A 14384-nucleotide genomic window follows, 5' to 3' on the forward strand; every position below is an offset into this window, starting at 1 on the left:
TTACTCTTACCGGACAAACAGTGATGTTCTGCTTCCACTGGCTCATGTTGGAGCTGTCCTCCAGTGTGGTGCATCTGCGCTGCCTGAAGTCCCAGCCACAGTAGGGATCCCTCGCCTCCAGGCACAGCCTGCAGGGGACAGGAGAGAGGAGGAGGGAGGAAGACTGTGTTGTCAGCAAAGTAAGTAGTTTAATTGTTTAATTAAGACACAAGGCACATTAATGAACATAAAGTAAAATAGACTTTTTTTCTGACTGGCACATTTGCCATCTGTTTTCCCTAGACAGATGTAACAATCACCCTTAAATAGAAAAAATACATAAACTTGATCAAGAAATATCTTGATAATAAAGTACAACTTTATGCCCAGTTTTAAAGGGGCTGTCCTTGAAAAACTGAAAAAGAGCAGGCTGGGACTGTCTCCACTCTAAGACCGTTTCCCAATACGTTAAATACCTACGTTTATGCGGCCGGACTGGCTATCAAAACAAAGAACAGTGAAGAACAGAACAAAGAACTTCATACAAGAGTTACGTATTAAGCGGTGAGTACAAATCAACGTTTTCACAGATCCTAGACACAAAATTCAAATTTTCTTGAGAAAAAAGCCAAAGAATTGACATTATTGGACAAGAAATAGAATCAATTGAAAGTAAAATAGATGACTGTATGTATACAACTAAAAAAAATGGATTTAATGTTGTTTCTTTTTAAATAAATAAAAAAATAGAAATGCATAAAATTAATCAATACGCAAAGAATTCATAAAAAGAAGAAGTTAAAAATACTGTAAAGACAAAGCCAGAGCACCACTGTCTATGATGAAGACATATCTAAACATACAGACCTACTGTACTATACCATACTGTACATGCAATATAAAAAATGACAGAACCAGACTTTTCTGTGCCATGTTCCTCTCTCTATTTTCACACAAACACTATACACGGTACATCACCCAAACAGTGATTAAATGTTTGTAAGCTCCTCCAGTAAAACAGAGGCTTAATGATGGCTAATTAAATCTAAAGCTGTTAATGACGAAGCTAAGCTGCAAGAGCTGATCTGGATGCCTCAGGAATGCAGGAAAAAGGCATCAACTGAATAACCCCTCTCTCTCTCAAAGACTCCCCTTCGCTTTCTGCCTCCCTTCCTCTCCTTGATATCCGTCTTTTGTCTCTCTCTTTCTTTAACTATCCTCCTTCGCTCTGATCCTACTGCCTCTTCTTCTCGACTCCTTCATCACAGCATTGTAAGAGTCCTTCCTCCTCTCTCTGCATTCAGCTGAAAGGAGTGATTCTTCTTGTTGTTGTGTTTTTTCTTTCCTGGCACATATACCTTCCCGGTTTATTTGAAGAGCCCTGTAGTGTTTTAGCCTGGAGGTTGAGGAATCTCCAAGTGTTGATACAGCTCTCTGCCAGGTCTGGGGCTCTGTGGTGAACCCGAGGTCGGCTCAGATCCAATAAAGACATTACTGCTCAGCCAGCACATCAGAGGTGACCCCACAGACAAAGAGCGACAAGCAAAGGAGGGAAAAGAAGAGAGGCCATGTTCTCTGGTTATCTGTGATACATATGGAAGAGGACGACTTCCTTCATTCCTTCCTTCATTCACCGCTAACCTTCTTTAATTAAGCTACACTATGCCAGATGCAATCTCCGATACAGATGAAACAATAATCATAATGAGGTCAGCCACAAATTCACAGATCAGTGAACCCAATAGTTCATTTGAAATGGAGGAGGTAGGAGCATGTTGCCATTTTCATTCAAGGTCCACGCACGCACGCACGCACGCACGCACACACACACACACACACACACACACACACACACACACACACACACACACACACACACACACACACACACACACACACACACACACACACACACACACACACAGATCAGCTAAGCGGAACAATTAATGTGTGCAAGGATGGAATATATAATGTTGGATGAAAGGGAGAGGTGGGAAAATTTTAGGCCTAATTAGCTCTGGGTAAAGTGTGCCGACAGGCAGACTGGGAGGCTTCTGACCTCAGGGAAAGAATGGGTTAGTCCTGGATTCACCCTGTTTGCAGTAATTAAGAGAAAAATGCTGATGAAAATATGAAAAAAAATGAGTACGACTAACGCCGTTCATGGCGTAAGCTCGAAGACCAGAAAAAATGTATCAACTGGAAAGAAATGCTGAGAAATTGATTGCAGTGCAGGTGAGGATAGGAGTTAATGATGTGGGGTAAGATATGAACGCAGCTGCAGGCACATGTAGCACAGACACCTAAAACACAAGGTATGCTAATACTTTGTCTCAGATCTGTACTATACTGCACTGTATGGCCAAATGTTGCATTAGATGGACAATGCAATGCACAACGGAAACAAAGTAGCTGCTTACAGCTGCAACACATTAAATTAAATTGCAGATGATGGTGAGACAGCTAAAGAAAAATCTTGGGAAACAAAAAAGGTATTGAATCTTTGGCAAAACATTTTGCTCTGTCTTTGTTAAGTTTAATCAACAGTGGCAGTTGGACTGACACCAATACATATTGCATCATTTTCTGTTGCAAAACAGGAAAGTACATTTATTTCTTTTATACAAACTGCATAGTATATTACATGTCATTTAGCTAACACTTTTATCCAAAGCAACTTACAATTGCTATATATATATATGTCAGAGGTTGCACGCCTCTGGGGAACTAGGGGTTAAGTGCCTTGCTCAGGGACACATCGGTTGATGTATCACAGGGGGAATGGAACCCGGGGCTCCCATACCAAAGGCATGTGTCATATCCACTGCGCCATCACCACCTACTTTATTCTGCTGATATAATATGACAAATTGGGACACAGTGCAGGTTTGCAGTCTCAGTATTTTCTCCAATAATTTCCTTCACCTAAGGCCATTTAATAAATAAGGATTTACTATTGGAGAGAAAAAAAGGCATACCAAGGCGTTTAGCTCCTGCTCTGAACTTTCTGCAGCTGCATAAAACACCAGCTAAGCGCTCTCAGCTCCTTTCTGTCCTGACGGCACACTGTTTTTCAAAAACAGGACCGCTGTAAAAGTCAATTAGAGGCAGTGTGGGTGAAGAGAGGGCAGTGTGATGGGAATAAAAAACTAATTTTTGTAACAGACAGTGCAGAGGAAGGGATGTCAGCTCGGACAGGAAGCTGAGTGTGCAGATAACACAGGAATGTGAGGGATCTACACTGTGTGTGTGTGTGTGTGTGTGTGTGTGTGTGTGTGTGTGTGTGTGTGTGTGTGTGTGTGTGTGTGTGTGTATGTTTGAGAATGAGCAAGAGAGAGAGTGTACATAATCAAGTGGATTTTCTAAATACCCCACCCCCTCCCCCCCGTCTGTGTACACTGTATGGTGGGTGTGTCTTTGTACTGTGGGTGTGCCATTAAGTGTGAGAGCATCGCTTTGACAAGTCTGCAGGGAACAGGCTGATATTTAATTCAGCAGTGTGCATGCCCAGTGGCACACTATATCAAAATAGAGAAGCCATGGAAGATGGCTGGTTAAATTTTAAACAGACAAGCGGCAAAACCCACTAGCCTATATAACAATATTTCTAGTAGAGTGGCATCGGAAGATAAATCTGCCAGATTCTCTATGTGGGGGTGTAATTGGCATTTTAAATAGTTTGTGAATGCTGTAAAAACCAGTGTCTCCTTTTATTACAGGCCCTTTAACAACTAGACATTAAAACAATAGTTCACCTCGCCTTTAATGGCAGGCCGTCAGTGTATAATTGCAAATATGATTACCAGAACTGATAAATTATGGATTGGAATCAGCCATTATTAGCTGTAGCGTTGACACTGGAAATACATTAGCAAAGGCGGTCTGGAGGGTCTGACTCAGTTAAACATATGTCTGCATACGCTGGCCTCTCTCCATCTCTCCACATAAGCGATGGCATTTTTTGCAGCTGCTCTCAGGAGACCACCAGTGACAGGCTCTCAGTCCAGATCCTCTCTCCAGGGGAGAGAGCCCATCCCTGGGGCTTTTTCCCCCGCTGGGCTGAGTTGGTCATTTAGGAAGTCTGCTGATGATGAATCAGAAACACAGAGAAATCCTGCTAGCACTCAGCGCTAATAAATCCAATTAGGCCCAGTTGGAGCCAGCCTGAAGACTGATGGTGTCGGGTCCAAAAAAAAAAAAATAATCAGGAAAACAAAAGTGAGATGGCTGTCTGCCAAAACTGCCTGCTGTTCTCCATGTAAAATCTTAGCCCCTGATGAATAAAAAGGAGCTGCATCATCACCAAGAAACAATGGGAGGCATAGACAGGCTACAAGATTTTCTGGTGCTTTGTGAATAGAAATACGCTTTACAGATAAAATATATTATTATTATTATTATTATTAAGAGAGAAAAGAGAGAGAGAGAAAAAGAGAGAGAGAGAGGACAAGAAAATATAAATATATTCAAAAGCAAGGAATTAGATGGCAGATAGTCAGGAAGATAGTAAAAGGAGAAATAGAGAGACAGAAAAATACACGAAACTGACAGAGATTAGACAATAAAAATGTGGACAGAGATAACACAAGACAAGAGATCCAAGAGAACAAAAAACAAGAGAGGTGAAATTGGGAACAGCAGTGAAAAGAACTGCAGGAGTTTGATATAATTAGATTAATTTAGTCAAATCATCTAAACCCAGTATTGAATCTGCTTTGCAGGGAGCCACTCTTTTTTGAACCCCTTATTGACTATCTTTCAACATTTATAACCAAGTAAAGTTATGAGATTCAAGGGAGATATGTAATAAACTATTGTTTGAAAAGACTGAAGCACTACAGTTTTGGTAGCCTATTTAATGTTCACAACCTTAAATAAAACCTGAAAATGTAAGATCTGAAATTCTGACTACATCTATCTGACACATTACAAATTACAAATTATATAATGGATAATAATTAGCTAAAGTCATGGATATGTTGTACATTAACTTCTTCGATTCCAATGACTGAAACTGTGGTGAGACAAGAAGCTAATGTTAGCTGATGCCCGGCTGCAGGAGACGCTGTATTAAAAAAATAAAAATAAAAAGAAGAGATTGTATTCCTCTGACACGCTGTATTAACGTTACTGTTTAAAACGCTTTCGTTAGTGGGGATGCATACCGCTCAAAACCAACCAGCATTTGTCACAAATCAGCCAATGTGGTTGTGTTGGTCACTCTGGCACGAACAGCACGCCCAAGCTGATCCCAAAAGTGTTCAATGGGGTTGAGGTCAGGACTGCTGGCAGCCCATTCCATCCTCTCCACTCCCACATTCTGGAGGTAGTCTCTGATAAACCCCGCCCTGTGGGGGCGAGCGTCGTCATCTTGGAGGATAGAGTTCGGTCCCAGACTGTGGAGATATACGTGCTGTTCGTGCCAGAGTGACCAACACAACCACGTTGGCTGACTCGCGACAAATGCTGGTTGAAGAATGGGATGCCATCCCAAAGCAGTGTGTGACCAGGCTGGTGACCAGCATGAGGAGGAGGTGCCAGGCTGTTGTGGCTGTGTATGGTTCTTTCACACGCTACTGAGGCTCCTGTTTGTGAAATGAATAAATTGTTAAATTGCCAATATGTCTTGTTTCTTCAAACATCAATCATCCAATCCACCAAACACCAAACGAGTCAAGTGCAGAATAAGCTGATTGGCATTGACAGAGAAGATTTGGAAAAATTTTCATGGGCGCAACCCACAATCCCACAAATGCATTTTCCTTACAAATCGGGCACCATTTGAAAGGGAACTAAACAGGCTTTCCAACGGTATAACATTTATTGCCAAAAACATTGTTACTACAGAGAAATAATCCACCAAAAACAAATTTCCTTACTTTTTGTTTTAAGTTTTGTTCCATTTTATAGCGATCAATTATCTATTCAAAAAAAGTTCTATGTTCTATGCAAAATGTATATAGTGTATGTATAATGTATAATGTATAGAAAATATGAAATCGGAATCGGCTAAAATCGGTATCGGCAGTTCAAACTCAATGAAAAATCGGAAATCGGAATCGGCCTAGAAAGTTGTAATTGGTGCATCTCTACTCTGTAGAGTTGTGTTTCAGAGTGGCATTTCTTTTCCTTACAAACAATATTTGGTCAAATACAGACACCATTATCCAGCGCAACCAAATGTTTTGGTCTTGGTCTTTTTATCAATTTACTCACAAAATAAACGTCAATTAGCTACAGCTTATAATCTGCTGCCAGTGACGTTTGTCATTTCAGCCAGTGAAAGCAACAATGGCTAAAAAAAGGAAATTCAACCTGGAAGTTTCGCACGTTCTCTCTTTGCTTACAGAAAAGGTTACTATGTTCGATAAGAGACTCATTATCCTTTGAGCTTAGCAAATCCAGGTATTTTGCTGGAGCCAAAGTGTCCAAACTGGCTATCATAGCCTGTTGCTTGTTTTTATCTATCGCTCATGTTACAAATTTCCCCCCCAAAAAAGGGAGCAGAGTAGTTTGAATTTGTCAGCATCAGGGGATTTGAAAGATGACGAGCTGGAGGTGAAGACACACAGAGCAGGTCCAAATCAGGGCTGAGAGAAAGAGGAGGGCGAAAAAGCAATATAGACAGAAACGTAGAGAGAGAAAGATACAGAGAGCAAAATTATTACACTGAGCTGCAGCCAGAACAAAGCCTGTAATAAAAGTAACAGCATTCTGGAGCAGTAATAAATACATCCACCGTGTGGACACCATCTTTCCCTTTCTCTTTCAGTACTTGGCTGGTGAAGTGTTCCTCAGATTGGTCATACAGGCTTAGCAGCAGTGAGCTCCAGAGGCCTGCTGACAGGCTGGCAGCCACAGCCGACAGTAAATTGGGTTTGCTGGGGACCGGCCTGTAAGCTCCCCTCACACAGAGACAGACAGGGAAGTCCACACCATTGTATAGTGGTCCTATAGGTATAAAGTATACACTGGTTTTAACAAGCAGCCACACACACACACACACACACACACACACACACACACACACACACACACACACACACACAGACTGTAGCAGAGATGCTAATGGTCAGTGGTTTTCCCCGATGACCACCTTAAGTGGTTTCCTTATGTTGTTTTAAACTCCTGGCTGAACTGCCTCGGCTTCATGACTGCTGCCAGGTCACTGTTAATCACACACATACAACCACACACTCACACACGCTCAGCAAATTGAACCAAAGCTCCTCAGGCGGGAATGTTACTATCACCAGCAGGACAATTGTACCTCTTGTAATAAAACATAATGTTTATGTAAGCAGATGTTTGAGCGGTGGTTTGGTTTTGGCAGGAATAGAACAGCTACAGAAAGTCTGATTTGTTCCGTTTCATCCTCCCCGACATTATCCTCCTCATTTATTCAGCATTTTCTCCGTGTAGTTATTTCTGTTTCCATATTTTTCTTATCTTTTTCTTTCTCATGCTCTTTTCTCTTTCTGTTCACCACCAACTGCGAAAAGAGTCAAAAACAGCTTGTCTTACACCTTCAGTTTTGACAAATGTTTTGAAAGAAAAGTACTGCACTTTCTAAGTTGGCTTTTTGTAGGAGGTGGCACAATGCTACTGTTCTGAATGAGACCAGTAGTTTCATTCTGTATTTGGCAGCATTGACTTCTTTTCTTCCCTCAGTGGAAGGAGAAAATGAAAAGCCCTGATGGATGCAACATTGCAGCTAAGCTAGAACGCCACTGTGGCCAAAATAAATCACTTCACTAACAGAGCGAGATAGAGAAATAGGGGCTGGGTGGAGGACAGAGTGGTGCTGTTAGCCACAGGTGCCAATTGGCCAGGTCAAATATAATTACCACAAATAGAGGACAAACACACACAGACATGTGTGCACACACAAACACAAAAGCTGCAGCATTTGTCTGCGAGCTATCACTAAAAGCCTACAAATCACCGACTGTTGAAAAGGTTTAGCAATGTAACAAAAAAGCACTTCAGTTAAAGATGATGATGTAAATGTTATTCTACTCTCAGGGTTGCAAAACTCGCCAGAGCCGCCTATACGGATCAATAACAAAAGGAAACGTGAACTTTAAAAGCACCTAAACATAATTGAGTTTTCAACAACTGAACAGGCATTCAAACCAACATATGTGTATGCTGCCGTAAGCTAAACTGTAACCACATGTTTAAACAATTACATTGAGCAGCGTAACTTCGGAGCTCAACGACCCTGGCAATATAATGCTGTCTTTCAGAGGCTTAAAACATTCAAAGAAATATGTGATATTGATTAGGCGTTGATGTTATGAAAGGGAGATGGAATACCGCCATTCAGGTGAAAAAACAGGCTCCTCCACTCAATGAAAAGTCCACGGACAAAACAGTTATTGTTGGCGGTTGCCATATTGAACTTGAGGAATCATCGCAACAGGTAACTGACTTCATGGCTGATTTACAAACGATACTAGATAAAGAACTGAGAGACTTTCGCCAGGAAAACAGCGGCGCTCTCCGAGAAATTAAAGAGGACATTAAAATAACCAACAGCAGAGTTGACGAGGCCGATCTCTGAAGCAGAAGAGAGAGTGCACGTGGTGGAAGATGCGGTGTTAGAGATGCTGAAACTACAGGAGAAACTGGAGGCCAGGCTCACGGATCAGGAGGATCGGTCAAGAAGGGAGAACATACGTGGTATAGCAGAGGAGGGGGTCGAAAATAATTCCACAACGATGGCCACATTCGTGGAAATTTTACTCAGAGAAATTCCTGCCTCCACTGAGGATCTGGATAGAGTAATTTTCAGATTTATTTGGCATTGGAAGAAACCTCAAATAAGGGTTAAGACGCTTCAGTTATCCAAGGAAAATGGAGGTCTCTCCCTCCCAAATATAAAAGATTACTATAGAGCAGCACAGATAAAAAATCTGGTTGATATATGCAATCCATCCTATACAGCAAAGTGGAAGGAAATAGAATACAGTATATCCAGCGATATTCCTCTTCAAGCTGTGATAGGTGATACTGTCTTAATTAAACGTGTGCGGGTTTCCAATCCATGGATAATGTCATCACTAAAAATGGTATCAGGTGCTAAAAGATCACAGGTCCCAGGAGCCATACCTTATGATGTGATGGATAGCTTATGATTTCAGACTTCATACCAATCAGAACAGACGCAAGATTTAAAAAATGGGCTGAAAACGGTCTGGTAAAATATAGTGACCTCTACAAAGATGGAGCACTAAGACATTTTCAGGATTTAAAAGTCTACTATGGCTTAACAAAAAAGGTTTTTGCAACTTAGACATTATACTGAGAAAGTGATAAAAAGGTGGACATAGATAAGACAAATTCAGGTATTCTGAAGGTCTTCTTAATGAGTTACAAGTCTGACCCAGGTCGCAGGAATATCTCAAAATTGTATAACAAGTTGAATGAGTTAAGTGAAGAGGGCATGATTTATATAAAAGATAAATGGGAAAAGGAAATAAAATCACTCTACACTCAGAAATATGGGAAAAAGTAATTGGACAACAATGGAGAAGCACATCTGCACTTTTTCACTATTTTAATTATTGTGTCCACTTGTATAACCAAGTTCTTTTTTCTTTCTTTTTCTTTTTTTCTTTTTCCTTTAACAAATTTTTTCTTTTCTCTGGATTTACAATTATGTTTAAGTATGTCATTCCATTCTTTTCTACATATATTATTTATTTAATTTTTTCTTTAAATCAGAAAAAGATGCATATTTGTTCTGCACCAATGTGTTCCTAATAAAAATTTGAATAAAAATAACAAAAACACCAATTACAAACATGCACACCTACTGTATTCACCTACTGTACAGCCACAGTCCATCCATTATGCCATTAACAGCTGGATATTTTTCTAACAAATCGGATATGTTATGTATAAATGACTTTTTGTGTTGCTGTGACGCCCGTCACATCACAGTACTGTAAATACCGCCATTTTTCCCTGTTTATATGAATGTGTGTGTGTACGTGTGAGATTGGGAAAAGCAGCATGTGTGGGTGCAGATGAGCCGCTGTCAGCTATAAAACCATCTAAGTATATTCAGCTGTTATCAGTGCGTGAATGGATGTATGGCTGTATGTGAATGGGACGACCACACACACTGCAGAGGAGATGAGGAAAATGGCTTATTCAGTCAGCAGTACAATGACTGGGAGTGTGTTCAGACAAAGAAGGAGGATGGCAGATGGGTCTTTTTTAAGCAGTCTGAACAGTGAAAACCCAGAACGGTGGACAGGAAAAGTAACAAAAGCAAGAAAGAAAAAATAGAAAGCGCATGACTGGAGCTGGGTGGTAATGTGGTACAACAAGTTACTGCAATTACAGTACATTTCCCAGTAGCGTAACGCATAACAATCTCCTGAGCATTGTTCATCCCAGTGTTTTGTGATTAATATGGCCAAAAATGAATAAATTCACGGCAGCTTTTCCAAGAAATTGTGTTAAATTGTTAATCTTGGAGTATTACACTCCTAGATTAACAATTTAACACAATTTCTTATTTTACATTATTTTATTTTATGTATGCAAATACAGCATGGTGGGTGTGATACTCCAGTTTCCAAGGTTTGCAAGCCCTGAATCAACAAGTTTTTAATCTGGTACAGCTGCAGACTGATCGAGTATTCTACCGATTATTCCATCGATAAATCGAGTAATCGGATAAGAAATACTTTTATTTTATTGAAGAGCAATAATATACAATAGTTTGGTTTAATTTTTGGAAAAAGCAACATTTTTATTGCCTACATTGCTTACAATATCATCTCTCAAAAAAAACTAAACATATTAAGTGCATTTAAAGTTGCAGTAGGTAAGTCTTATAAAACTAACTTTCTGTCATATTTGCTGAAACTGACCCTATGTTCCAGTAGAACTACATGAATTATGTAAAAAAAAAAGACAGCTCCTCTGGCACCTCCTACAGCTTGTAGTGCCATTGGCAAAATTCCACCGCTCCGGGTGGACATTTTCTGAAATGCTATAACAACCTCAAACTAAGGCATACATTAAACATACATAAACATTACCTTAAGTTGTGCAACTTAACTTGGAATCAGTGGAATGGAGGATTAAGTTGAGGTTTTCTGTTGAGATGCTGAAGCATTGACGTCGTGCTATTATTGTGGTAAGCTAGTTCGATTTTGCAGTAGACGCACTGTACAGAGTTTCCGTTTTAATTACGCTTGAACTGATTCCAAACTTTGGACACTTTCTGTCGTTTTTTCCAGCCTGTCTCTTCTCTTAGCCCCTTACGCTCTTTCGTCATTTTGTAATCAGTCTTCATGGCATGTGTCGCAAACAGCGTCAGCCCAGTGTGCGACAGTAATAATCCTCCATTCGGAAACACCGTGAGCAAAACAACGTTGGTAACATTAATTAAAAGAAGCTTCGAGGCCAATCATTTTGCATCAAGGATTTTTAGTAATCAAATTATTCGAGTTACGCGAGGAATCGTTTCAGCCCTACTGCAGACGTAGCAATACTGGCCACATTGGGACCAGGTTTAGGAGCTGTGTAATGGTGAGCCCGATTATATTTCTGGAGTGGATTTAAGCTTTTGTCTTGAAGGTCCTGACAAGCATCTTAGAGAAAAACTGTTGGCTGTGGGAGAGCCCCCTCAACAGATTCCAGTTGGTCAATAATTCACAAATGTTGCCTCCTGCTGTGTTTCCTCAAGATCAGCAGCTTTAGATTTCATGCATAGGTAGGTGCAAATGCTTTCCAGCTCCATAACACACTTGGTTAAGTTGTCTGTTGTCCATGGTCATATATTATAGTGAAAGAAAGCTCTGTGAGCCCTAAACAAGACTCAAATTCAGCAACAAGGGCAGCGATACCTGTAGAAGTGTACCATGTCAAATTCTTCTTTTTGAAACTTTTTCCTTGCCTTAGTACCCATAGTTAACATTTCCAGTAAAGACAAGGCCGATATTCCACAGTCAGAGATGGTTAAATACAAAGATCGACAAAATGTTGGAACACAGGCAAAAGCCAGCAAAGCCAGTCTTCCCCTTTCAAACCCATTTCAAACCTCAATATCTATCAACACAAATAACTTTTTCTTGGCTAATGGCTGTCTGCTATGATAAACGTGTATGTGGTTGAACAGTAAAACAAGCTCCTCACTTGGAAAACTATCTTTTCAAATGTGAGAATGTTCTGCTTTTCTCTGGGTCACAATGTCAGCCTATTTCTGCTCTCTGCTTCTTTCCCATGCCATGTACTAACTCTGCTGTCGTTTCAGATCCTGCCACTCCTTCCATTCATTCCTCCTTCTGCCCAGGCACTAAAGCTATTGTCTCTGCTTGCCTGAGTTTTACCTGTTGTGACCCCTCCTTGCTTTTGGACACCTGCTTGCACGACTGATCCCCCATCGGATAAGTTTGCCTTATATCCCCTGCCTGCCTGCTTTTGACCTTGAGTAAACTGGAACTTTATTTTTATTTTTTTAAGATTATATTTCAGGGCTTTTTTTGCTGTATCATAGAGCAGCTGGAAAATTACAGGAAAGTGGAGAGAAAGAGGGGATGACATGCAGCAAAGGGCAGCGGGTCGGATTCAAACTTATTTGGTAGCTGCCAAGGACTCACATGGGGCACATGCTTTACCGGGTGAGCTAGAGGTCCTCCCAGAACTTTTATTTGACTGGCCTAGTACCAGAGTCAAGCTTTTGGGTTCAAACCTGTTTTTACTGAGCCTTTACACCCTGTTTTATAAATTGTCACTGTTGGCTCTCACAAATTGCGATATGCATTTTTCACTAATCAACAGATTAACTGTTAATGTAAATATTAGCTGAAGTCATATTCCCATACATTAGCTAACTACCTTGCCTCCTTTGATTCTAAATTTCCTGACTCATCGTCACCCATCTGCCCTTTTCTACTTTCTACTACTCAAGTCTCTCCAGACGAGCTCAGGTGTCACGATGACACACAGGTTGACTGCAGTGGATTTGTAAGATAGTATGAGTGAGCGAACCACAGAAGTGAGCAGAATATCGCAGTCTGTCCTACAGTATCTCACCCCCTGCTCCCCCCTCTCCTGGTGCCCTTGAAGCCCACTCTTCTTATCGTTTCACCCCACTGTGTCTTAAATAGGACTCCGGCTGCTTGCTCTGCTTTTTTCTCTGTATCTGTATTTCATTTGGCTTTTCTCTCTCTTCCTGTTCCTCTCTGTGTCTCTCTCACCTTGCATATCTCACCCACATCTTATTAAATGCAATGCTTTCCCTAGCTGGTGGTGGTGGTGTGAGTGTGTCTGCTCCCATGTGTCTAGGAGTTTGGATTTAGTAGAAATAGCGAGCTGACTCATCAGGCAGCGCACATATGAGAACTCATCCAAGCACCAACCCACACACAAATCACACCGAGTAGACTGCCCCCCTCACACACAGTGAAAATAGCATTGAGCCATTTGTATGCTAAAATGAAGTTGACTTTGAAGGAATGAGGTGGCCGGCTGATTGAGAGCACTGATGAGATACAGAAAGTTGGACAAACAGCCAGTGAGCTTTTCTCCCCTCGCTCACCCTCGAGACGTAGATTTTCACATGAATAACCTGAAGCTGGAGATGGCAGAGCTCTCTCTTTCTCTCTGTGGCTTTGTAGCTCTTTCTCACACACACAAACGCGCCTTCAGAGAAACTTCTCTGGCAGTGTATGAGCTATCTTCATCCACACTTTTTATTTGTCCTCTGAAAAAAGTCACTCTCTCTGTATTATGCGAAACTTCATTACTAAAAAACAACCCAGCACAACAAATTAATTTCCTCTAGTGAGCAGATGCCGCCCCAGTCATTTGTCTGGTTCCATACAGACTTTAATGATTATAGGCGAGGTCTTCCAGACATTCATCCTAGTTGAGGACAGATAATTACCTCCAATAGAGGACCAACCAGGTTCAAATGAATCCAGTGACAAAAAGCATAAAATGAACAATAAAATGTACACTGTGTATATCGTGTTGCTGCATTCAGAAAGTGGCTATTGTCCCTCACGTGGCTCATTAATTCATTCTTGTAGTTGCACTCTGAGACGTCTAACAACAATCAGAGCAGACAGTACAGAAGTAACAGGAAATGAGAGGAAAGAGAGGGGAGGAATGAATTGCAACAAACCAGGGATGCTGCAGTCCCAGTATGTTAACCACAAGGCCACCAGATGCCTCATTCATTAGATCACTAGCCGTGATCCAGGACCATGATTCTACGTATTAAAAAGATGCAGCATTTTGTTCAGTTCTGCAACAATACTGATGGAGAAGCATGGACTGTTGTAACTCTATTATACTTTCCAACCACACGTGGCAGCACTGAGCACACCAATGCTGGACAGCACTCCAGTGGTTGAACTTATGTAAGAAATATTGCG

At 41.0% G+C, this 14384-nt stretch overlaps 1 protein-coding gene across 7 annotated transcripts in view; it reads right to left on the reverse strand.

Annotated features, from left to right (window-relative positions):
- The window catches only part of sema5ba (sema domain, seven thrombospondin repeats (type 1 and type 1-like), transmembrane domain (TM) and short cytoplasmic domain, (semaphorin) 5Ba), a 192876-nt gene that overhangs the window by 28603 nt on the left and 149889 nt on the right, over window positions 1-14384 (reverse strand). For all 7 annotated transcript variants that reach the window (XM_039817943.1, XM_039817944.1, XM_039817941.1 and 4 more), the window contains one exon: window positions 11-128. In XM_039817943.1, coding sequence (XP_039673877.1) covers window positions 11-128 — 118 coding nt within the window. The remainder of the gene's footprint in view (window positions 1-10; window positions 129-14384) is intronic.

Source organism: Perca fluviatilis, chromosome 12 (genome assembly GCF_010015445.1).
Source record: "Perca fluviatilis chromosome 12, GENO_Pfluv_1.0, whole genome shotgun sequence".
NCBI lineage: Eukaryota > Metazoa > Chordata > Actinopteri > Perciformes > Percidae > Perca > Perca fluviatilis.